The 27,512-nt window shown below is 39.5% G+C and overlaps 1 protein-coding gene across 1 annotated transcript in view; it reads left to right on the plus strand.

Annotated features, from left to right (window-relative positions):
• The first annotated feature begins 15,878 nt into the window (after positions 1–15,878).
• The window catches only part of shisa9b (shisa family member 9b), a 45,294-nt gene continuing 33,660 nt past the window's right edge, over positions 15,879–27,512 (plus strand). Inside the window, exons 1-2 of the mRNA XM_083524535.1 lie at positions 15,879–17,321; positions 18,399–18,511. Of these exons, the coding sequence (XP_083380661.1) occupies positions 16,714–17,321; positions 18,399–18,511 (721 nt within the window). The 5' untranslated portion in view covers positions 15,879–16,713. The remainder of the gene's footprint in view (positions 17,322–18,398; positions 18,512–27,512) is intronic.

Consider the following 27,512-nt stretch of genomic DNA (forward strand, 5'->3'; position numbering starts at 1 on the left):
TTTAGAAATGTTTACACCATTCAAATGTCTTTCTACAAATACTAAACATCTTATCACCGTACTGTGCTTGAAGTTTTCTGTAGATATCCATAGGTTTTGTGCCCTTATTCTACAAGAAACATCAAAACACGAAGTTCCATGCATGTACTAACATCTGCGGTCTTGATTAACGGTCTCCACGTTGGCCGTCGACATGTGTGCCGCATATACATAATAAAACACATTAGCCTCTTACTACTGCGTGTAGTCCCGGTTTGACATAAACGCCCCTCGTAGTTTTAGGATTCAGGCACACACTGGAGCAATTAGATTAGATTAGATTAGATTCAACTTTATTGTCATTACACATGTACAAGTACAAGGCAACGAAATGCAGTTTGGTCTAACCAGAGTGCAATAACAGCAAGTGCAGGATATACAGTTTTTACATAAATTTACATAGTTAAATAAAATTAAATATAGATTATAAACAGTAATTTAACCCTACATGTATATGTGCTATAAATGTAGTATACAGATGAATATATATGTACTGAAAACATAATGACCATATATATGAGAGAGGAGTGTGACTGCATTTTTTCCCAAACATGTGGATCAGCATACTTAATAGAGAGGATATAATAGCCCTTTGATGAAATGGTGTCCCATTCAGGGTATATTCTAACCTTGTGCACTGGGTTCCCTGGACAGCCCCTGGATCCACCATGATTATGAAGATTATGTGCTTACTGGAGATGAATAAATGAGAGGGCAAGGATGGTACATGTTCTAAAGGTTTCTTAATGCATCAAGAGCCCATTTTCAATAATAAACTATCAGTTGTTATTGTTGTTGTTGTTTTTTTTCCCCAGCAAAGGCATAGCAATCAAGAAAATTTACAATAGATATAGAAATAAAAATTATGAATTCTATACTGTATTGTTTTGCATGTAAAGAGCAGATTTTGTTGAAGTGTTAAATCCCATATCCCTCCTTATTAGCACATGTCAGTAACAATGGAATGTTTTATGGGTCCTAAAAGTTCAAAATCTCTTTGCTCCTGTGATCAAAGTAGAGCACTTGAAAGCTATCACCTAGAGGATTCCTCACATCCTTTAGTTTATATAGTACCTTGAAGATGATGAAAGACTAGCTGAATTCTCACTAGATGCACCACATTATTTAACATCTCCCAAGGTTGTCTACAGCCTACAGACACCGTCGACTACAGTTACACAGAGATGCATCCTGAACGAACAATTTAATCTGCTTTCGTCAACTTTAGTGGGAACACTCACTACCTAGAGATTCACTAATCGGATTTGGAGTATGCATGTTGGCGTTAAGCTGTGCCCCCCTGTTTTAGAGCCATAAACAAATCTTCGTATTCTGGCTTGCAATTCTCTGCTGAACCTGCTTTACCAAAAAGAGCTTGAGCACGCTTCCTGAGCATAGTTGGAATAACTAGAACAAAATATATTGCACCAAATATTGAAAAAGCAAGACATGTTAGACATTTTCAAATCTTCAGAGCCATGTTGTCTTTGGCTTAAAAAAGAGAAAAAAATGGTTGTTTTCCACTGGAGCTAGTTCACAGGAGTGGAGATCACCAGGTACCTATATAAAGCTTACAATACATTAATAATTGTCATAATCACAATCACATTACATCATAATCACAAACATTAAATATGCTGCATGTCTTATTGAGGCTGTCATGGCTACCATGCTTTCACTGCTACAACATATGAATAAAAATAGCATAACCATTAAATTTTAATCAGGTAGAAACAGCATTAGACAAAGTACACAAACCATGTACTTAAAGTATAGATAGGTAAAATATTACTCCAGTAAAAGTGCTCCCTTTAAACTTTCACTTCAATAAAACCCTGGTGGGAAGCCAGCAAGCTCTGGTCATGGAACAGGAAGTAAACACTCCTGAGGAAGGAGGCCATCGAGCTGGTCCCTCCATCAGAACAAGAGTCCGGGTTCTACAGCTGGTACTTCATAGTTCCCAAAAGGACGGAGTGTTGTGTCCTATCTTAGATCTACGTCAGCTGAACTGCTCTCTCATGAGACTCAGGTTCAAGATTCTGACCCTCAAGCAGGTTGTGCTTCAAATCAGATCTGAGAACTAGTTTGTCACGGTAGATTTAAGGAAGCGTACTTTCATGTATCCATCCTTCCATGCTGGGAGTCCCTGGTCGTAACGACGGATGTATCCCTCACAGGCTGGACAATACTGCGGTGGTCTCCTACATCAACTATCAAGGAGGTCTGTGTTCATGCCCCTTGTGCAGGCTGGTGCATCTTTGAGAGCAGTTAACATCCCAGGCTGGTTGAACAAGGCAGCAGACACCCTGTCGAGGCAGGAGGTGAGACCCTGGGAATGGCGGAGCAGGGTTGGAAGAAATTTGGAAGAGCCCAGGTGGATCTGTTTGCGTCTCAAGAGACATCACACTGTCCCCTCTGGTTCTCCCTTACTCCTCCAGCCCCCCTGACCGAGGCTGCATCTGTATGCCTTTCCCCACGTTGCGCTGCTTCCAGGAGTTCTGAAGAGAGTTCACCGGGACAGAGTCCATCTCCTCCTGGTAGCAGACCTTGTTGCTCTCCTCAAGCACCCTCTATAGAAGTATCCTCTGAGGGATCTTCTTTTCCCGCTCGGGGGTACCATATTTCACCCGTCCGGAGATGTGTAGACTGTGGCTGTGGCCCCTGATGGGGCACAGCTCAGAGGTTCTAGTCTCTTCACCGAGGTGGTTTTCCACTCATTTTCCACTCTAGAGCTCCTTCCACGAGGAGGTTGTATGCTGACAGGTGGTGTCTGTTCTACTAGTGGTGTAAGCACCACCAGCTGGATCCAGTCCACTGCCCGGTTGGTTCAGTGCTGGATTTCCTTCAGGGACAGTGCACCAAGGGGTTGGCTCCGTTCACCCTTAAAGTCTACGCTTATGCAATTTCAGCTTATCATGCCTCCTTGGCCGTGCAATCTCTGGGCACAGTCCCTATGGTAACGCTTTTTCTCCATGGCACCTGGAGGCTGAAGCCCCCAGTACGAGTGCCTCAGTGGGACCTGACAGTTGTTTTGGGGGTTCTGTCTGAGCTCCTCTTCGAGCCTCTAGCCGAGGCATCTTGGAGGCACCTTTCCATCAAGACTGTGTCTTTTTTGGCCATCTGTGCTATCAAGAGATTAGGGGACTTGCAGGCCCTTTCTGTGGCCCCCTCCTTTCTGGAGTTTACCCCAGGTATGGCTAGTGCCTTACATCCCCAAGGTGCCTTCAGCCGTCCCACGACCTGTAAGATTACAAGCATTCTATCCTCCTCCATTCCAGGTCCCAGACCAGGAAAAAATTAACCGTCTCTGTCTGGTGCACGCACTACGTCCACAGGACGAGTCCTTGGAGAAAGACCAGGTCTAATTTTTGGATTTAAATCGGGGGAAAAAAAGCACAGCTTAAGGCCAGCTTGCATGTTTTATATGGTCTGCAAAATAAGCATCATACCTCAACTTGGATATTCGTTTTTTGTGGTAAAGTATGTACAATAGCATGTAATCAGATTCTATCATGTCCTTATTGCTAATGTATAAACACATTTCATATGCATAATTTAAGAAGTATGCAGTGAAGATCTGAAAGAGAAATATTTATCTAATGTACTGAAGTGGTATTAAAAAAAGTTTCATCAAATTAATAATTAGCTACAGGAGCATGTAAACCCCCTAACCCCCCCAAGCCCCCCCCCCCCCCCCACACACACACACACACACACCATTGACTATTCCAAAATTTGTCAATGTAAGCAAAAATGCTTTAATGATTTCTGTTATAATTATGGCTCATATTTGTCTAGAGTTTTTTTGGTCTGTTCCTGTGAATTCTACTGCAGAATGTAACTGTGATCAAAAGCCTGATGCTTCACTTAGTGTCTCAAAGAGATGCTAGGTTGTTATTACGTTGTTTCAATCAGAAGGATCACTACAGCGCAATAAAATGCAGCATATGATTACTTCAACAATAGATCCGCAGCAACAAAAGTCTCTCGCTGGGATTTTTTTTTACTTCACAGAGCATACTGTTTGGCAGAATTGAGATCCAGGAGGGAAACAACACATCAAATAACCTTTTGATCTGTCATCGCTAAAACGCATGAGGAATGTGTATATTACAACAGATAGACTACATATACAGTCCTCTCCAAAAGTTGACACTGAATTTGGTTTGAGATCAAAAGCTGAATAAGAGACAATCAACCATAATTCCAGCTTTTATTTAGTTATATTTACGTCTTGAAGTGTTTTGAACAGTTTAAAACATTTGACTTTTTGGAGCTGCCAATATTTAAATTGATCAAAAATATTGGAACATGCGAATACCGGTTGCTTCTTGCTTCTACCGGTCTAGTTATATTTACCGCTTAAACGTTTAATATCTTTGAACGTCTATCTTTGAGCTGGGGCAAGTGTTAGTAATTTTTATTTAATTTTAATTTAATTAGTGTTCAATTTTTTTCATGACCAAACAAAACTTGGGCATGATAAAAGGTTTCCCAAGCGATCTAAGATGCCCGTGGTGTCTTTTCTGGTCAGAATGGCACATATGTTCCTCTTCAGTTTATTGCAGATATTGCAGACAAGTATATATACACACTGGAAAAAAACCTGAGCTAAAACTGCTCCTGATTGGGTAAGAAGAAATAGTAACCAGAGATGTGTGAGCACAGACAAATACTTTCTGTTTACCTTACATACTTATCATAAAAATCCTATAAACACTGAACAGACAACATAGGAATGTGTTTAGAGAATGTGTTTTTTCGGCTGCTTTCATTAGGGGTCGCCACAGCGGATCATCTGTCTCCATACCACCCTGTCATCTATATCTGCCTCTTTCACACCAACTAAAAGTACCAACCCTAGCCATTACTCTCCTACACTTCTCTTTTCCATGCCGTCTCTGTAGACGTCTTCCTCCTCTCCTTCTCCTCCTTCGGCCAACAGTAGCCCAATTTCCACCGGTACCCTGTTAGCTAATGATATCTGTGGCGGTCGTCGGTAACCCGGGAGTCGACCAATCCGGTATGAAATTCTTATTTGTGATCCGTATGTTTGATTTGGCACATGTTTTACACTGGATGCCCTTCCTAACGCAACCCTCCCCATTTACCCGGGGAATACTTTTGGGGCTGACAGTTTTCCAAATAACTCCACACAGATTCTAATGACTTCGGAATTAAACATATTCGTCTTTTATTTTGGCATGCATAATCTGTACAAATAAAATGTATAAACTGATTTTGTAATGATCTGATTTGTTTTTATATTATATTAAACCCTATATTATGAAAGTCACCTTACAGACTATAACAGGATTGGGTTTCTTGACTGTGAAGTGAAAATTAATTTCATTACTTGTGTTTTTTTTTTTTTACGTTGATGCAAAAGTCACTTCACAGTTATTCAAACTGTGCATTAGAGTCACAAAAACATAAAGTTGTCTTTGTATATGTATAATACTACAATACTAGAGTTCTCTATGAGTACAGTATTTACCATGGAAAAGATTTTGACTGTTTTGCACTCAAATAAAAGGACAAGAGACCTTTAAACTTAATAAATGTATAATGCTTAGGGAGAATTTCATGAAATTTTATTGGCTGCCAGGTGCTAAGGCTGGAAAAGAGATTAAACAACGGAAATCATGCAAAGACCTGGCTTTATATGGCAAAATCCAATATCTTCTTCATTACTAAAGTGTTATTGGAGTTTTCAGTGGAACTGTAATACACACATAGTCATAAATCAGACTTCTCTCTTTAATTGCACTAATCAGGGATTTAATGCAGCAGATTTCATTAAAAGAGTTTCTGCCTGTGTTACTGATGGGAGCAATAAAAGCAGACTTGTCATGTTCCCCCTAAATTGGACAGGGCGGTCTGTTTCTGTGTGGACTTCTGCAAGGTGATGACTCTTTTTAAATCTGATGCCTATCCATTGCCTCATATTGACAAGCTCCTGGAACGTCTGGGCGCAACTGGTTTTTACTCTTCCCTGGGTTTCACAAAGAGTTATTGCCATATTACCTTGCCACCAAAACTGCTCAAGGAAACATGGTTGTCTAAAAAATATTAGGTTTACAGCTTATGTTGCTCTTCTATTCAGGTGCTGGTTAAACTTTTGTTTTGTGTTGAATTCATGTGCGTGTGCAATGCTCTATTTAGATTTGTGATAGAAGAGTGTCTGCAAGAGTGAAAAGGAAAGTTTATTAAACTGTGATGAGACCTGCGATGTTGTATGGTTTAGAAACAGTGGCATTAAGTAAAAGACAGGAGGTGGAGCTGGAGGTAGCAGAGCTGAAGATGTTAAGGTTTTCGTTGGGAGTGACGACGATGGACAGGATTAGAAATGAGTTTATTAGAGGGACAGTGCATGTAGGACGTTTTGGAGACAAGGTGAGGGAGGCGAGATTGAGATGGTTTGGACATGTGCAGAGGAGGGACATGGGGTATATTGGTAGAAGAATGCTGAGGATGGAGCCACCAGGAAGGAGGAAAAGAGAAAGTCCAAGGAAGAGTTTTATGGATGTGGTGAGGGAAGACATGCATGTAGTTGGTTTGAAAGAGGCAGATGTAGAGGACAGGGGGGTATGGAGATGGATTCTATCTATCTATCTATGACATTTTTGTAGTACATGCATATATTTTCTAGTTGACATGCATAGATATTTAAAAGTTTTATTGCTGTTTGAAATAACAGATTTTTTTCTTCTTTCTAATTTTAATGAGGACTGCAGAATATTACAAGCCCTCAACATCTGATGCAGTATTGCTTATTTGTGACTAGCATATTAAACCTCATCTTATATAATACAGAAAAAAATCTGAGTCGAGAATGTTACAATAAACAAATGTGAAAAGCCAGGGAAAGATCCACTGCAATGACTGCAACAAATTATTAGTTTGTAGTTAAACTTTGTTCAATGCCTTCAAAATGAAACCTGAGCATGCTCAGCAATCATCTGAAGCCACGAGCATAGGAGATGTGGCTGTGTTTTGAATAGCTTTGTCTTTTGACTGTCATTACAATTATCTTAGAATAGGTGTAATGCGACAATAAAGCTGACCTGCATAGTCTCAGTACCACCTATTTAATTGCATGCTACCTATGCGCCTATTTGTCAGTCTGTGTAACAGTGCTACCAGTTCCGAACGAAAATAGTGTACGTGCCTGTGGGAGGCCATGAGATCCTAATATTATCTTATCTCCTTGAATCATAGTTAAGAAAGTACGTCACCCAGCCAGCTTACAAGGGCTCACATCATGGTTTTCATGGCTAAGTGCTGCCAACTTGAAGTGAACAGACTGCGTCAAACGGACGTGCGAGGAGCTTACACTGCCAACCACCCAGTGAACTCCCACTGTGTCTCTGTGCGCCACTGCACATTTACATTGAATGAAATGTGTGGGCTTGTATGTTTTCGGGGTTTGTTAGCATGTTCACTGCGTGTGTGAATGTGTGTTGGGGTGGAGGGGGGATGTTAGCTGGTCAGCTGCGTTCCATTGTGCGTCAGTCAGGAGCTAAAAATATCATTTCGCTTAATGGCAGTGATCCAACAAGACTGTAATCACTACAAAAAATGTCAAGATTACTCAGTAGGGGCAGGTGAAGGAGCACAAAAGCTGACAAATCACTGCAATAATATTATGGTAGCGTTTAAGGCCGAATATGCACAGCTTTGATCAATCAGAGAGCAAATCTTTGATTAATTGCAGGAAATGTATAATTTCTGTCACTAGCTTAAATGTATTTCCCACGTTGCTTGATAATTGGCCCCACAGCTATTTCTCTCATCTCTCTCTCCTTCTCTCTCTCTCTCTCTCTCTCTCTCTCTCTCTCTCTCTCTCTCTCTCTCTCTCTCTCTCTCATTCTTAATGTGTTCTGTCAGTAGGGTAAATGAAGGTAGATTTGTGCATTCCCATGTGATGCCCTCAAATTTTTCACATTCTTCTTCTGGTTTTATTTTAACTTTTTCCACTGCCATCATATTGATGGAGGAAAGCTGGCGAACGGGAGTCAAAAGGTAAAAGTGTATTTAGCTGCAAACTGACTTGCAGTGTGACACATGGCCAGTTTTATTGTGCTGTAGGCTACATGGGGTCAAAGACATGACTCATTACCTTAGCTAGGCCACAGAGGAGTCCACTCTGACATCCACTTTCCTTTTAGGGGAAAAAAAATCTTGTCTTTTTTGTTGATTCACAACCATGGAAGTATTTCTATAACCTTGCAGCCTTTTTTGTACCCCCATCACAAGGGGGATAGGCATTATGTTTTCAGGTTTTCTGTCTGTGCATCCATCTAAAATTTAATATTGTTATCCATATTGTTATATAATGTTATTGATATTTAAAGAATATTTGCTTGGATGTTTAAGGTATGTGAAAATGTCCTGGTGACCTCATGCATCAAATTAATTCGATCTTCGAGTGATTCAATCCTAACAGAATCATGGTCACAACAAGGTCAATTGTCTGAAATAGTTTTTCTCTGAAAGATTCCTACCAATTTCTTATAGAGATATTAATTTCATGCTCAGGATTTAGTTAGAGTACTTTCTCAGGACAGAGTTGTTGAATGCTTGTGGAATTTACATGAAAGGATCACTGTAACCAGCAGATGAAATTTGATTTTGGAATTGATCCGACAGGACCAAGGTCACAGTAAAATCAAAAGTCTAAAATTGTTTTTCAGGCGCACACATTACTAATACGAGGACTAGACTTGTTGGCAGTGGTGCCATCCCCATGGATGTCGTTGGCATCGAATTCTACTTACTTAAAATAAACTGCATTCAGTTGCTCTTTTTATTTTCACGGAGGAAAACTTGCAGCACAATGAAAAGTGTTCATGGTATGAATGGTAAAAATGGTTTTAGAATCCTGTTACTTCATAGGAAAAAGGCAATAAACGGACATACTAAAATAACGTGCAAATTTTTTTGGATAAACATGCATATGTGAACACATACTAACATTCTCTGCAATATACTTGTATAAAGATTTACCAGAAATTGGCCAGGAATATTAACTTGGACTATATATATATATATATAACCGAAAAATCTTAGATGTAACACTTTGACAGTTGAACAGGTATGTGCAAATATGAGCTTGAATTTAGGCCTATTTTTGGGTAGTATCATCTTTTTGCAGGATCCCCTGGTGGTCTAATGGTTCGGATGTGGCGCTCTCACCGCTGCGGCCCTGGTTCGATCCCCGATCAGGGAATCAACCCCAGCCACTCTTAGTGCTGGTCCCAAGCCCGGATAAATGGGGAGGGTTGCATTAGGAAGGGCATCCAGCGTAAAAACATGTGCCAAATCAAACATTCGGATGATCTGCTGTGGCGACACCTGATGGAAGAAAGCCGAAAGAAAGTTTATCAGCTTTTTGCAAGGTGCAATATTTAAGCCAGAACTACTATCATGATGAAAATGTTTTGGCCACCTCCTAGAATCTCATTTCATTCCTATTTTAAATACATAAATATCACACATTAATCCAGTTAATTGTAGCACCTGGTTCACAAGGTTATTTTTTAAAAGTAACCATAAAAGTTTTGTTTTCTGGATTTAGCTGAGAACTTTATGATTAACGTTCCAGTTTATATAAGTAATATGAGTGAACAATTCTAAATTTGGACTTTCTCATGCTGACGTGCAGATGTTCAGTTTCTAAAGAATAGCAAATGCATTATATGATATTTATACATCTGCACAAAGTAACAGTGTGTGTTCTCAGCAATCTGTTCCTCTAAGAGAACTTCTTCAAAATCCATTTTTTCTTTTAATAACTATTTTTGAATGCTTGCACCATGCTTGTATTTCTGTGTGAAATTTGTGCTTTGTTTAGGACCTAAAGCACAAGAGCCACTTCTTATCTGACAAAAAAGTTATCTGAAAAATTAATGAGTGAAGCTGAGTCTTTATTGTAAAAACGGTTACATATGTGTGTGCGTGATACACACATACAATGTATACACTCTTCATCCAGCTTAGGAATAGCTGGAAATAGATCATTTTGTGGCAGAGGCACAATTAATAAAATGATGTAGATACAGGTCAAGAGTTAATTCACATCCAACACATTTACAATTTTAAAACATCAAATGTTAGAATGGAAGAAATTTGGATCTGAAGAAAAGGTGTGACTCAAACCTCACATTGTGTGTGTCAGATGGGCTGGTTTGAACTTTGAAATACTCTTTAAGAGTATTTAAGAAAATAAAGATCTGGAATTTTCACACAACAGTATGTTGAGTTGACACATAATGGTGCAAAATACAAAAACAATTCCGGAAGCAGCAGTTCTGTAGGTAGAGAGGCCATGTTGGTAAGAAAGGTAAAAGATTTTTTTGAGCTGCCGGGAAGGATATAGCAACTCATTATCACTCTTTACAAACATAGTGAGCCGAAAAGCATCTCAACATGCACATCAAACCTTGAGATCGATGGGCTTCAACAGAAGACCACATTGGATTCCACTCCTTTCAGCCGAAAACAAGAATCTGAGGCTATTGTGGACACAGACTCACCCAACCTGGAGAGTTGTATATTTAAAAATAAATAAATAAACCACAGGGTATTTTTCCAGTCTTCAAGTATTCGGTTTCAATCTGGCAACCAATAAAGTGATGACATAATAATAAATTATTAAAGTAAATAATGTGTTTAGTTATTTTAGGGGTGAGGAAACATAGTTAGTGAACATCATTTTCTTGTTTGCTGATATACTTGTTTGAAAATAATGGATAGTAACATGACAAAGAAGATTTTCTTGTGAAAGCTTAACATTTACTAAAATGTCTAGAAATATCTTCTATAATCAAGTCAAGTCAAGTCAAGTTTATTTCTATAGCACTTTTCACAACAGACATTGTCTCAAAGCAGCTTTACAGAAATCAACAGTTAAGGTGAATGGTGTGAATTTGTCCCTGATGAGACTGTGGCAAGAAAAAACTCCCGTAGATGTTATGAGGAAGAAACCTTGAGAGGAACCAGACTCAAAGGGGGAACCCATCCTCATTTGGGTGACATCAAGAGTTTAATCATAAATCTTTTAACAATACAGAACACTGGAGAGAGAGAACTAACATGAGCACTGGAGTATAAGATTATAAGTAATGTTCTTTCTACCGTCTTATACAGTCATTATGGTTATAAAACTAGGAGCTACTGAGCTCAACATTTGTGATCATCACAGATCCAGTACCAGCTTCTCCATGCCAGAGCCTTTAAACACTCCAGGAGGTCCAATGTCAAAACTCCACACATGTAGCGGGATCCAATTGGCACTGGTACGTCTCTAGATGGTATGGGATGTTTGCGAGTTCGGGATGTACTTCTTCAAAGGTCCATAATCTTCATGAGGTGGGACGTGACTGGAGCTGGCCAAACCTCAGGATGCCTCGGGATGGGGAGAGAAAGAGAAGCAGTAGAGAGAAATTAGCGTAGCTGCTACAATCTTATTTTATTTATGAAAATCTCAAAATTGGTAATACTGCATACATTATATGACTACATTTAATATGTTTTTATTTGATAAGAGATGCAGTATAATTCCTTCTTCTGCCATGGCCTCTTTTTATACTGGCTTTTCAGTGCTTGTCTAAATTATTATGAAAGCCATGCAAAAACAACTAAAGAACAAATGCGATTTACTTGAGTATTTATTAGTTTTTTTTAATCTTGCTGACATTCTTTATTTATTGTTTTATTTTTAACTATAGAAAGAGCTGCTAGATATCTATTAAATTGAAAGAGGCGTGTTAAATTAAGTAGGATATTAGTCTGTAGTGATGTCAGCTTCACGGCTGAAGAGTGACACCCTTGTTGTAAGACAATGCTCAACACTGACTAACAGGACAGTTATGAAATAAATGCCCATGAGTTTAATTGCCACTCCATCTTGTCTTTCTACAACAAATTCATTTTTTTCCTGGCCTTTATCTTGCACACCTCAATTTTCCCGCAGGTTACAGTTTCACAAACACTGATTGGCAGTTGAGTTTAATCGAAGGACATAATACAAGAACCGAAATATAGAACAGGATACCTTCTTAATATCAAGTAATGCTAATAGCACTCAAATCTGAGTACTGACTCATGTTTACTTTCCGAATCCTTATTTTGTTCAAACATGCAACAGATTTGCCCAAAGAAAATATGACCAAAAAACATGTAACTGGAGATAAATTGTGCATAGCAGATAGTAGTAGATCATAGTTGCTCATGTTCAAAAGGCAGAAGCTGGTGCTGTTTGGAACTTGGGTTTGTTGGATTGCTGCAATTGAGGAAATTACTTAACCATTTTCCAGTGAGCACTAAAAAACATTAAAGATTTACGTATAATCAGCCTCCTGGTCCCCTTGGAGACTTCCTAGAAGAGATGGACACACTCCTCAATGTGTCCTTCCCCTTCTGACCTCTCTATCAGTTCCTGGGGACTTTAACCTCCCATCTTACAAACTTCTGTCATCCTGCCTTCTGACTCTTCTAAATACCTTCTCCTTGACATTTATCAGCTGCCTTCCCACACTCAAGGGAGGAAATGTCCAGGACCTGGTTTTAGGACCTGGACATTACTGCTACCCCACTTTAAAGTTCTGATGATCATCACCTGGTTTTCTTTACAATCACTACCTAAAAACGATTTCCAACACCTTTCTCCATCATATCCATCATAACCTCCACTCCATCTCTCCCTCGTTTGTTGCGTCCTTGATTGTACGGAGTGGATTGCCCCTGTAAGAGGGGCCCTGAGCCACCACTGGAGGGGTGTCATGTGCAGGAGGCCAAGTGGAAGCACATTGGACGCTGCCACCATCAGACCCAGCAGTGAGTGAATGGCCTTCCTTCACTTTCTTGACGGCCACAAGGAAAGTTTACCTAGATAGGTGGTCCTCTGTGATTGAGAAAGCACACTCTTCTTGGCATTCAGCCTTAACCCCAGCTCTGTGGAGGCAGTCGAAGGTTGCAGAAAGCAGGTTGCAGAAAGCGCTCGTCAAGTTTACTGGACAGCCAATCTATATCCAGCTTGGCATCGGCACAAGTCACTACCTCCAATCTTCTTCTTCTTTCAGCTTTTTCTATTAGGGGTCGCCACAGCGGATCATCCATCTCGATACCACCCTGTCCTCTACTTCTGCCTCTTTCAACCAAACTACCTGCATGTCTTCCCTCACCACATACATAAACCGCCTCCTTGGCCTTCCTCTTTTTCTCCTTCCTGGTGGCTCCATCCTTAGCATTCTCCTACCGATATACCCCATGTCCCTCCTCTGCACATGTCCAAACCATCTCAATCTTGCTTTCCTCACCTTGTCTCCAAAACGTCCTACATGCGCTGTCCCTCTAATAAACTCATTTCTAATCCTGTCCATCATCGTCACTCCCAACGAAAACCTCAACATCTTTAGCTCTGCTACCTCCAGCTCCGCCTCCTGTCTTTTACTCAATGCTACTGTTTCTAAACCATACAACATTGCAGGTTTCACCACAGTCCTATAAACTTTCCCTTTCACTCTTGCAGATACTCTTCTATCACAAATGACTCCTGCCACCTCTTTTCCACCTACTCCACCCTTCAATTTTCTAACACAGTGGTCCCCAACCCCTGGGCTGTGGACTGGCAATGGTCCGTGGGTCAATTGGTACCGGGCCGCACAGAAAGAATACATAACTTACATTATTTCCGTTTTATTTATTTTCTGATTCTGAACGATGTTTTATTTTGAAAAATTACAGGATTCTCTTCGCCACATCTGTTTATGACTCACTCTTGATGCATGTCAGGATGCTTGCTTTGGTCACATGTCTTACCTACATCTGCTAACTTCTTAAAGGTGTTGCTCCGGTCGCTAACACATAATACGTTACCGCTAAATCCAAACCCCAAGCTAGCAAAATGAACAAAAAACCACACAGTGGATTCACGTTTATTATTATATTTAGAAAATACCAGTTTTTATGCCAGTTGTTTCATTTTATTTTGTTGCATTTATCCACCACACCTTAAAGGCCGGTCAGTGAAAATATTGTCCGACATTAAACCGGTCTGTGGTGCAAAAAAAAGGTTGGGGACCACTGCTCTAACACACTCTCCATTACTTTGCACTGTTGACCCCAGGCACCTGAACTTCTCCACCTTCTCCGCCTCTTCTCCCTGCAACCGAACCACTTCACTGCCGCATGAGGTTGTTCATACCAGGTAACATGGAGGGGGTCCACATCTGCCCCACGCAGACTCTCCACTGGTGTCCAACAAGACTCAGAACTTGGTCAGAAGTTGTGTGGATTTCCTGAGAAGCAACATGCAAGAAAAATGTCCTTTCTTACTTCAGCAGACATAACAATAAAGTGACTTGACTCAGAAGGTAAGAACAAAACACTGACATGGTCAGCAGCTCATTCAGTGATTCATCTACAGCAACTGCTGCATGCTGGTCAGGGTCTTGTATGGGAGAAACAAATCTAAACTAAAAACTGTCAAACACTAGGATTCACATGTTGGACTAAATATCATGTGGAAGTACAGTTTAATGTTTCCCTTGGGTCTTTGCAGTCTGGCTAAAGTGGCATATTCAGAAGCCTCCACATAAGTGTGTAATACTACAAAAAACTACATTATATTACAGATATATTAACAAATGGAAAATAATCAGACCTCAACATGACAAAATGTTCAGTAGAAGAAATTTGGAGTGCTATCACATTTCTAACACACTATGGGCCTGCACATGTTCACACTGTAAAATCATTAATAAAAAAAAAAAAACAGTTTCCTGATCTTTAAAAAACATTAAAAGGGGAATTTTTTTTTCTCCACCGAAAATTGTTTAGACTGTGTCATCAGGAGAAATGTCACCCTGTCAGCCCTCTCATTTTCACTCTTTTTTGTCAAGTTAAACATACTCCTGAGGTACCAGTGATCCTGTCCCTTTCTTCTTTTTGGAACTCTGGATGGAGTTCTCTTCAATTAAAGACCACTCTTTGCAGCTGGGGATACATGAAGTTCCCTTATGAGTCTGGTTCCTTTAAGTTTCTTTCTCATAACATGTCAGGGAATTTTAAATTTTCACTGTCTCCACTGGCTTGCTCATTAGGGATAAACTTATTGGCACTAACATACTGTATAAATTCATATTTTACAACCTAACTATCTCTGTAAAGCTGCTTTGGGACAAAGACCATTGTTGAAAGTTCTGTTTAAATAAAACTAAATTAAACTGAATAATGCACCACAGTTTTTAGTCAGCCTATGAGGTCAAGGTTTGTAGACTAATCTTGAGTGGAAATGCCTTTAATGAAGATTTTTGTAGGATGAGTTCAGGATAGTTTAGAAAATAAAAGATTAAACCTTTTTTGTCCTTGAACAAAGTACATGTACAGAGCCAATGAAATGCTAAATATTTAATTTAGATGAAATAATAAATATTTATCTAAAAAAAAAAAGAAAACACTCCTAAATGTGTGTCCATTCATTTCCATGCCAGTAAAATAACATTAATTACAGTAAGGTGTTATAACAAATTCAGAAATTTTGCATGCACCATCTACATTCTATAGACAGGATGAGAGGGGCTGCATGTCCTGGCTGACTTCTGTTATATCCCTAATTGTAGGTGAACTGAGAAGACTAAGAACAGTGGACATAAGGACAGGATCCAAACCCTTATGGATTTTATAAAGATGTAAAATAATGTATCATTACTTTAAGGCATTTGCCTTTATTAATTGCCACTTACATTTGTGTCATTTTTTTTTGATACAACTAAGCAGTTGAGTGTTAAGCTTTGCTCAAGTGCCCAGCAGTGGATGCTTGGTGGTGTGGGGATTTGAACTCACAACCTTTCAATCAGATGGCAAACAGCTTAACTACTGAACTACCACTTGTATGAGGGCTGGAATCATGTAGTTAGATTTTAAGAAGGTGGGAGTGGCTAATGGTAATTTATGCGTCACTAAAGAGGATATCCAGGATAGTTATTATTGAACACATCTCTCCCTTATTGGGCAATAACTCCTTTACGCATGGTGTGCTGCTGTTCAATAAATGCACGAGCATCACAATTCGCAGTCTCTCAACCATTGCTGCTTTGAAGGACCTGGGCCTGAGCACTGCGCCTGTCTTGTTGTCACTCAGGAGGCGTCATAATTTTCTAGAAGGCCCGTAGACGGGTTCTGTAGGGACCTAGATGTTTGTCAGTTTGGTCGCTCACACCTTCCTACACTCGAGCGTCTCTCTCCTCCTCTCTCATTACGCATTGAGATCCTGCTCGGCGTTCTCGTGTGCGCACTGCCAGAGGAGCACTCACTCAGAGGTTCTCGTACACACACACGCGCGCTAAGTGATGTGGATTGTCGCGGTTAAAGGAGGATTTCTGTAACGCGCCAGATTTCTTTCTTTCTTTCTTTCTTTCTTTCTTTCTTTCTTTCTTTCTTTCTTTCTTTCTTTCTTTCTTTTTCTTGTTCTTGCACATTTGTATTGTATGTCTGGGTGGCGGCGTGCCGCGGCGTGCGGCGGCACACGTGTAACGGAGGCGCACCGCGGGTTGCGCGCGCTTCTCCGCCGACCGACTGTTGCGCCCGTAGCGCGTCCATGAAAAGCATGAGGGGGAACGCGGACAGCGGCGGCGACGCGCTCGCGGACAACGAGCCTCTTGCCACTTCATGAGGCGCGAGCTTCTTGTCTTGTCGGAAGCGGCTACTACAAAAGAAGGAGGGGAAAATAAAAATAAGAAAAACACGGCGGCGGAGCGCGCGCGCAGGATGAGAAGCACGGACCTGCTGCTCGCCTACTTTCTGGTGAAAGTTGCTGCGTGCGACGTGGCCAGTGAAAGCACTAGACAAGTCGGCTCGGTGGCCGTGTCTGGTTCCAACGAGTCCCGTGACGACGAGAGCGGTCTCCCGGAGCCGCCGCACACGGAGGACAAATGTCGGGGCTACTACGACGTGATGGGCCAGTGGGACCCGCCGTTCGTGTGCCGCACCGGCAGCTACCTGTACTGCTGCGGCACGTGCGGCTTCCGCTTTTGCTGCGAGTTCAAGGAGTCGCGCCTCGACCAGCGCGCGTGCAGTAACGACGGCACGCCGCCCTGGTCCATCACGGGCAGACCGCCACCCAAGAAGAACGACCCGGCGCACGACCCCACGAGGGATAAAACCAACCTGATCGTGTACGTCATATGCGGAGTGGTCGCCATCATGGCTCTGGTGGGGATTTTCACCAAACTTGGGCTGGAGAAGGCGCACAGACCTCACCGAGAAAACATGTCTAGGTGGGTGACTCAGGAAAAGACTCAAAAACTATCACCTGCGGACACTGATAACTAACAGAAGTGAATCTATTTAGCATAATGTGCATATTCATTATCCATATACTGTATATATGAGAGGCTTTTCACCTCCAGCATCCCTCAAAATAATCATAAACAATCACACAAAAAGAGAGAGTCTGACTCTAGATAGATAGATAGATAGATAGATAGATAGATAGATAGATAGATAGATAGATAGATAGATAGATAGATGTGCAAATAGTATCATTGTGCAAGTGCAGATAAATATGTAAATATATGTACGGCAAATAAATATAAAAGCTCTGGCAGTGTAGAAATGTGCTGAGGTGTGGGATTTATAAATATACAATATGAGATATGAGTTATACACAGCGTATATACGGATGATGTATAACGATATGTAGACGATAAATCTACTATATTTTCTGAATTCGATGCTAGTTGATTGACGAAAACTAATTAATTTGAGACTTATATTCATATAAATGAATTCTGGTGTGGCTCCTGTTTGGTTGGAGTTAAAGCTTGCACCCAGACTTTCCTTTTTTGTTAGGATATATATATACGATACAGCATATATTTGCTCTCAGATTTCACATTAAATGGACCCTATTAACAGTATCAGTAAATGACCTTAAGGATAAATAATGTGTGGAAGTGTGTGTAGAAAGGATGTGACGGAGTGAGACGTGAACATGCTTTTACACTAGAACTAAAGTAAGATCAAGAGAATGGAGATGGGAAAATTCTTCTAGTGAATCCACTATTACGACATTAAACTAGTGATCTTTATTCAGGACACGTCCTTTAGACGAAGTCTTCTCGGGTTATACCAGGTCAATTATTTTCAGACACCAGATTTCTTGCAATCCTTTTTTTAAGCATGTGCTTTACAAATATTACACGTTTCGAAACCCTCTGGCATGCCTATTACAATACAACTCCTGCATCCTGGCAGTTTTGCCGTGAGGCTTCAATGACATTAACATGCATCAGGAAAGCACTTCACCTCTAATCGTTCTGAGACCTGCTATAACCACGTGTGTGTATCTGCAGAGCGCTGGTGCAGGTGATGCGGCAGACAGGAGGAGAGGAACGTGAGGAGAGTCTGGCTGTGCACGGACAGCCATACGAGACCCTGCAGGCCAGGACAACAGGAAATAACCTGCGTAAGTATACGTGCGTTTAGAAATGTAACGCCAAGACGCCAAGTTTTTCCCGCTAGCCGTGAAGTGTAGGGAGTGTTTCACATCACGTCATGATTACACTTTGTTGGCGAAAAGATCTTGTAACTGTTGAGGTTTTTAGAATTTCAGTTGTTTGTTGCGTACAGGATTTCTTCGATCAGATCCCCTGGGATACCTGTGGATTACAGACCGCAGTCTCTAGTAATCAATTACAATGGATTTTCAAGTAGAGTTTTTTTTTTTTACACTTTTACAGTGGTGCCCTTGAATGGGTAGACTGTATATTAGGAGTCATGGGTCCTATATATTTTTGACAGTATAAGTACACTTACATAATGGATTCCAGTATGATTTTTCTTTTGAGTGGATTTAATTCAGAGTGAGGTTTGGAGATGGGTGATTTTTTTAATTCAGGTGACGCTGATGCAGTCAGGTTGGGATTGATTCAAAGTGAATTCGGCGGAAAAAGCAGATGTGTTAGAATCCAATCAAAGCAGCTGATGCTTTGTTCACCACAGAAAGGCAGCTGCGTGGTCCTACAGTTTTGCAGAAGGCCACAGATCTCTGGCTTGGCCTTTGTCGTAGAAGGGAAATTATTACAGCAGGCCATTTTTGGCACATCCGTTGGGCCACAGCACCACTTACAACTACAGTGATCATTTAATGCGCTAGGGTGGTAATTGCCTTGGCTGACTAATACACATAGCAATGCTCTTTTTCTCGCACTTTCGGCACACATGCATCCAGAAGCGTGCTGTGAACGCATGCGTAAGCAGGACTCTAATCACCATGATAGCAAGCTACTCATGCTGCGCTGCTACCAGTGCACACACCTCCTGGTCTTTCCCAATAACCAAGCCTGAAGCGATCAAACTGACGATTTTGAGGTTCACAGATTACATGCATTTATTTCCATAGAAAAAAAAACGGTACATCTATTTTGTATTTTAAAGCTTTATTGTGCAAATGTTATTCTTTTTTTTTTTTCCAAATGCTGCATGATATGGTTTATATAAGCGTTGCCATGCACTACAAGCTTATATACTACATGGCCAATAGTTTGTGGACACACCTATTTTACCCACAGTGCACTTTAAAAGTATATAACAGCAAAGACAATTTTTTTGCTATTAATACATGCTGAAAGCTTTTGACTTTTAAAACATTTATGGAAACATCAGGAAATAAAAACTGAAATTGTGTTTAAACAGCTTAGAACATGGCACCTTTTGTTTGAACATGCATATTTTTTCAATAGATCAAAAAAACTGGGCGCTGTAACAGCTAAGTGTTTCTTGTTGCCCAGGTGTTGCGCTGTTAGATTTGTTGTTTAAACAATTAATAGCTTGTGCACAGACTGCAGTTTAGGTTTGAGCCCCGGGGTTCCCTTGTGAATACTGTTAGTGGTTAAAATGGATAAATCAACAGAAAGATCACAGAGCTGTCTATGGGAGAAGAACAAGCAGTTCTGAGGTTGATAGAATCCACAAGTACTTAGCATAGCACATAGAGTAGAATTGTTTGGAATGTCCTAACAAAGACAAAATGATGCTAATTTACTGACAAGAACAGATCGAACTGGTTAGCTGAGGAAAACAACATCAGCTGATGAGGAACTGTGGAATATATATATATATATATATATATATATATATATATATATATATATATATATATATATATATATATATATATATATATATATATATATATATATATATATATATATTATGGAGCTAGTGTCATGTCTTGCATGGTTTGCATGGCTGGAATTGACTTGAAGTCTATTTGTTCTAAAATTAGGTGGTCTTCCTGCCTCCAAATGTACCATGTTCAAAACTGTATCATATCTACATGTAAATCTGTATAGAATCTTGGCTGTATAGCAAAACTAAAGAAATGGGCTTGGTGTTCCAGCACTTCGAACTTAGCCAGAGGGCTCTGTGTTTGTGTGTATGTGTGCACTGTATATACTAGACCTATGCGCTACCTATATGCTACATGAGTTGGATAGAATGCAAAACTGACATTCTAATTTCAAATTAAATGCTGTATATAAAATCTCTGGCATGAATATTGTTCTGTACACCTGCTCATTCTTGTACTTATGCAGTCAGCTAATCATGTGGCAGCAGTAGAATGCATAAGATCATGTAGATTCTGTACATCAGAATGGGGGACAAGTGTGACTTTGGCTGTGGCATGGTTGTTGGCTCCAGATGGACTGCTCTTAACTAAGAAACCGCTGATCTCTTTGGATTTTCCTAAGAGAACAGTCTGTAGAGTTTACACAGGAAGGTGGAAAATCTAAAAACCAAACATCGTTTTGACAAGAGTTTAGAGGAGAATAGCCTCAAAAACAAGCTGGCAGGAAAGCTATAATAACTCAAGTAACAATTCTTGAAAAGATGCAGATGGGCTGTGGGTTCAAGTTCTGCAGCATACAGTGGGTGCAGGTGCTTTCAAACTGGGCTAAAAAAGATTAAAGAAATTATTTGGTCAAATGAATATGGATCTGTCCACAGACATGCAGATTGTAGGGACAGAATTTGATATCAGCAGCTGGAATCCAAAGACACAACTTGCCTTGTGTCAAGAGGTCAAGATGGTGGTGGTGTGAGGGTATGTGGAATGTTTTCTTGGCAAAGACTACGATCTGTAATACCAGTTTGAGTCTTGTTGCATCCACATTTATTTACATTCACAAAGAGGTGGCAGCTTAGTGCTTAAGGCTCAGGGTACCTCATCTGAAGGTTTGGGGGTTCAAGCCCTAATATTGCCATGCTGTCATTTTTGGGCCTTTGAGAAACACCCTTAAATACATGTGCTCCAGGGACTTTTATATCATGGATTTGGAAGCTTGGTGGCACTGGGATTTGAACTCACAACCTTCTGATCAGAAGGCCAACATTTACACCACTAAGCTACCCCTCACTATTGTTGCTGAATCTTTTATTGACACAATTTATCCATCTCATAATGTTTTTGCTACATGACATACATTACGAATATATTCGAATGTAAGTCTCAGACTGGTTTCATGAACATGACACCAAGTTCAATGTACTTTCGAGTCACCAGATCTGAATCCAGTAGGATGTCTTTGAAAAGTGAAAGAACGGGGCTCCGCAACACAGTAGACAAATCTGCAGCGATAATGTGATGCAATCATGTCAACATAAATGAGAATCTTAAAGAAATGTTTCCTACATTATTGCGGAATCAACGCCATGAAGAAATGATGTTCTGTGAGTATTTAATTTTATCCAAAATTTTAAATGGGCCATTTGGATCCACATTAATCAGATTAAAGAAGGTTACTCAAACAAATGAGGCCAAGAAAGTAGACCATTCAGGCTATTACTATAAAACAATATGAAGCCTTTAACGACAGCAATGAACAACATGTTTTTAAATGTTTAAAATCATATTTTTTATGATTACAATTTGAGTAATTTAACTATAATCATTGTTACTGATTTATTTTTACTTAATTAATTATCCAATAATACTCATTCGAATATTACTATATTTTGATATTTTAATTATATTATTTATTATATGTTCAGATTTACACAATTTGGACAAAAGATTGTGGACAATAAAGCATAATAATTGTAAGTGATTTTTAAATATGCCATTCCACATTTAGTTCCACTTGCTCTTATATTAACTACCACTCTTTAGTCGTGATGTTCCACTAGATTTTGGACCGTGTTTGTGGAGACTTGTGATCATTTAGCCACATAAGAAAATTCAGCTACTGATGTAGGTGAGGTGAGGAGGCCTGGGGTGCAATCACTGTTCCAATTCATCCCAAAGGTGTTAGGGTTGAGGTCAGAGCTCTACAACAGGCCACACATGATCTATAATTCCAAACCCATGTAAACCGTACCTTGATGGAGCTGCCTTTGCACACAGGGGTTTGAGTCTCATAGTTTGTGTGCTTGTGGAGATTTATGCTCATTCAGCCTTGAGGGTGTCAGTAAAGTCAGGTACTGATGTAGGTGAGGTGATCAGGCCACCATCCATTCATTTATTCATCCCAAAGGTGTTTAATAGAGTTAAGTTTAGAGCTTTATAGAAGGTTACTCAAGATCTGCTACTCCCACCCATGTAAAGTATATTTTTAAGGAGATGGGTTTGTGCACAGGGGCATTGTCATGCTGGAGCAGGTTTAGGTCTCTCAGTTCAAGTGAATGGAAAATGTAAACCTCATCTAAAGACATCTGTGTGACTACAACCTTGTGCTAACAGTTTGGAAAAGAATCAAATATGGCTGTAAAAGTCCAGTGCCGCTTTGCTTTTGTCCATATACTGTGCAACATTAACACTCCAACATCATCCTTATAATCCAGTGCTAAAATATTCTTCCAAACACACACAGAGCACAGGTGTGTTGGGCCAGAAATTCCTAATCTGTGCTTTAAAACATATTATTCAGTAACCACAGTGGATGTGTCAGTGGGGGTGTAGCTTAGAGAAGCAGTGACTGCAAACGACACTGTAATTAATTCTCCTGAGAGCTTGCGTGTGCCATGCTCTGTCCCTCCAGCAGCAGTCGGCTCATCTCTGACGGAAAGTAAGAACTCATTACAGTGGAATAAACCTACATTCAGCTCCACCATCTACTTTATTGAAACAGTTAAGAGCGCTTCAGGTTTAAGAAGCATTTGAGGTACCAAAATAAGAGTTGTTCTATTTTGATTGTTGGGAAAAAACAACCACTGCTCCTTTGCATACTTCAGGATAGTGAAGGTAAAATGCACATTTTAAAAAGCCTGCAAAGCATACAAGCTTGACAGCATTTCAAGACTTGGTTTTATAGACATATACTCAATGGCCTACTTTCTTGGCCTGTTTTCTGTTTACTAAATGTTTCTTTAAAAATATATTAGAAATAAACAGTCAAAATTGATTTAGATTTGAAAATGGAAGCACAGTGGCGCTTGACATATTGGGAACCCTTTCAGAATGTATATTATATCTAATGTGACCTAAAACTTAATCAGATTTTCACAAGTGCTAAAAGTAGGCAAAGAGAAACCGATTAAACCAATGAGGCAAAAATATGATAGTCATCTATTTGGGTTTTTTTTCTACTGGATATTATAATTTTTTTTGTCATTTTGAGAGAAGTTCATAACAAACCCTTGCAATACAACTCAAGTGGCATTTCTGTTTAAGGTCAGAGCAAATGAGACACTTATTTAAAGTGTTATGAATGTTGTAGCACCTTAAGATGGAAAAAACAAACAAACAGATGAAAGCATGGATATGGGATATAAAATGGATTTCAGATACATAAACAAACATGTATGGAATCACTGATCATTTATGATTTTTTATTTTTTTTTCCAGAAAAAATATTATTTTTGCAAAACAGATTCTTTACGCGGGGGGAGTGGTGGCTCCAGCGGTTAAGGCGCTGGGTTGCCGATCGGAAGGTCTGGGGTTCGAGCCCCGGTATCGCCAGGCTGCCACTCTTGGGCCCTTGAGCAAGGCCCTTAACCCTCTATGCTCCAGGGGTCCCTTACGAGGGAAATATCAAGGTCCGTGACCTCGGAGTGACGTGGGGCCGCCTTCCTGTGGGCTCACCACCTGCAGGAGGGACCGTAAGGGACGGTGCTGTGAGGATTGGGCAGCAGTCGAAGGCGGGGGCCTGCTTAGACTGCTGCCCCCGCGACCCGAATTACGGATAAGCGGGAGAAAATGAATGAATGATTCTTTACGCAATATTTGTCCTGTCAGTGTGTAGTACAACGTATTTCTATAGCAGTAAAGTCACAGACACATATAGAGTTTTGGGACATGGAAAGTTTGTTGTTCATGTAAAGTTGACGTTGATCTTTAGGAATTGTTGAGTTTTGGGGCACAGAGAGCTTTGGAATATGTAGCGATTTGGGCACTGTGCCATTTTGGGACATGTAGAGCTTTGCGATAGATCAAAATTAAAGAGAAAGATTAACCTGTACTAGAAAAGGTGAAAAGGGTGCTTATAATGAAGCATGCCATCTCCTCTGTGAAACATAACACTATGGGCATGTAGGTCTGCCTGTGGAACTGGTTCACTTATTTTTACTGGGAATGTGACAGCTGGCAGCAGCAGCAGCTGAATGAATTCCGAAGAGTATAGAAGCACCTCAACAGGCTCAGATCTAACCAACAGCAGCAGACGCCATTTCATCTTGCAGCAGGAAAATGGCCCAAAAGATACTATCAAAGTTTCTCAGGGCTCTAGTGTAAAAGCCCAGATAAACTGAGTTATTTTATTTTTCTAGATTTTTAACGTATTTTTTTCCCCATGCCTCCAAAAAAAAAAAAAAAAAAGCACTATAAATGCATTAGCGGAGATATAAAACAGGTGGTTCAAAGGAAATGAACTGGTACAGTTATGGCCTTCGTGCCCTAATGATGCATGTTTGGTCCAGAGACCGGAACCTGTATGGTGTTTGATTGTATTTTCCAGCACAAGCATCCCATTTGGGATCAATAAACAACGTCTATTAATCTGTCTATCTAGCGTAATGTATGCCATTTTCAAATTAGCATCTGTCCCCTGTGAAGGTGTCTCTTTGACTATCTCAATTTCAAAATCAAATTTTTATTTGTCACATACACATTCATAGAGTATGACATGCAGTGAAATGCGTCTTACAACTGTCCAACATGTAAACAGAAATAGAATATAAAAAAAATGTAAATAAATACAAATTGATGTAAAAAGTATTCAAGTATATTTGAAGTATAAAGTATGACTTAAGTATAAAAATAGGGTTAAAAAGTAATATAATATATATATATGTATATATATATATATATGTATATATATATATATATATATATATATATATATATATATATATATATATATATATATATATATATATATATATATATATATATATATATATATATGCATTGAAATATTTATTAGGGCTGTCAATCGATTAAAATATTTGTTATTAGTTAACTCATGATTAATCGCTAATTAATTGAACATTTTTATCTTTTCTAAATGTACCTAAAAGTTTTTATACACTAATCAACATGGCCATGGACGAATATGGATGCTTTATGCAAATGTATGTTTATTATTAGTGAAACTTTACTTAATATAGAGCATGAAGACAAAATATTCTCGTTTTAAAGTAAAAATGTAATGTAAACTCAGATAATATGTTCCCCACACACAAAAATATCTATATAAAAATCATTCCTAATTATATTATATGTACATATTATTGTCCCTTATTCTAAATTAGACAGAAGGGATGGATGTATATATGCATATATATATATATATATATATATATATATATATATATGACAGATATTGCGAGAAGTCCAGATTTAAAGTGTCCCAGTGTGACAAAGGAAAAGTAAGACGGAGAGAAGTCCAGGTACGAGGTGCTAGGCGTTTCCTGGTTTAGACTCTGAAAGGGCTATGGGACGAAGCTCCTCCTCTTGAACAGTTGGTCCATTTCACTGTCATTCAGTCTGAGGGATCTTAAAGTCCCCAATGCTAGAACAGATAGTTAGAAGTACTTTATCGATCTCAAAGTGGAAATTTGGGAGGGACAGTCACCTGATCTCAGGTCCAGACTCACAACCTTGGAGGTATAAGGCCATAAGTCTATCACTGCACCAGTGACTTGGTGTATGCCCAGAAATGCTTTTCACCGTTTAAAGACATGACCTTAAAAAAACTAATTTTGTGCACATGAGATTCCCCCTTAAAAAGAATTAGATTCAAGACCTTTCTGGACTTCCGTAATCTATTGATTCACACACATCTAGAGTGGCACACATACAGTAAGCCAGTATTTGATAACAGTTTTTAATAAGTGAATGAAGTTATACATAATTTTTATTACAGTTTGCACCAGTAGCATTGTTTTGAATGAAAATGTAAAATCTAATTAGAAACAAGTATACTTAATATTATATAGCTTTTTATTAAACTTAATAACAAGACACTTTTTCGAGAAACTTAAAAAAAAATCCATCTCTACTGTATTATTAAGCAATAAGACATGAGCAATAGTGCTCTGATAGTGAATATCATCACTTTTCCGAAACAGCTGTGCTGATAATCAGGACAACAGCAGTACCATAAACATGAAATGAATATTGACTGATATTTCAGACACAAAATGTGCAAATATTTTGTTTATTTTTGCTCCGTCGAGGAAAATAGTTTGCAATGAAGCTTCATCTTGAGAAGGTTTTGTGTGCTGCTGATAGTAGATTCAATGCAACTTGTGGTCCTGAGCCATTGCAGCAGACTGTTGACATTAAGTACAGTCCAAATCCATCCTCCAAAGCTCTTGTGTTGCTCCGTATACTCAGCTCTCTTGGAACACCCCTCATCCAGTAAGATTAGTGAACCGGAAATAATGGTATAACTCTAGTTAGACAGCTTCCATCACATAAAATAAAGTGTTTACGTGATTAATCCTTGTTTGGTTAACAGATGTTTAGAACATCTGCTTGGCTGATATGTGGAGGAGTACCGAATTTTGCTGATTACAGAGATGGTTTAATGATCTGACTCACTCACACTGAACACCACATATTCTTGAGTCATAAAGATCCTACAACCCATGCTCTAGTGCTTATAGGTGTTTTTTCATAAACGTCAGGTTCTCAACGCCTAATATGTCTGGGAATGCTAAGGTTACTGCAGTACAGTCTCTTGTCTTGTCCTCAAATTACTGCTCTAAATTAATTAACATTTATAAGCAGAGAAGGAGAGTCTTGGCAGATCAATCATTAATTTTTTTTTTAAACAGAGACATTTCCCTGTCTTTCCTACCCTCCTCTTATAGAATAATTAGCAGTTCATTTCCTGCCAGCAGCCCTGTTGATGGGTGGGTGGCTGTGCACTGTTGCAGCTCAGGTGGACGGCTGTAGTGACTGGCAGTCAATGTGCAGGACTCAGTTTCACAAATACCACAAACGTAGGATAGATATATATAAA

The sequence above is a fragment of the Silurus aristotelis genome, assembly GCF_946808225.1.
Source record: "Silurus aristotelis genome assembly, chromosome: 21".
Lineage (NCBI taxonomy): Eukaryota > Metazoa > Chordata > Actinopteri > Siluriformes > Siluridae > Silurus > Silurus aristotelis.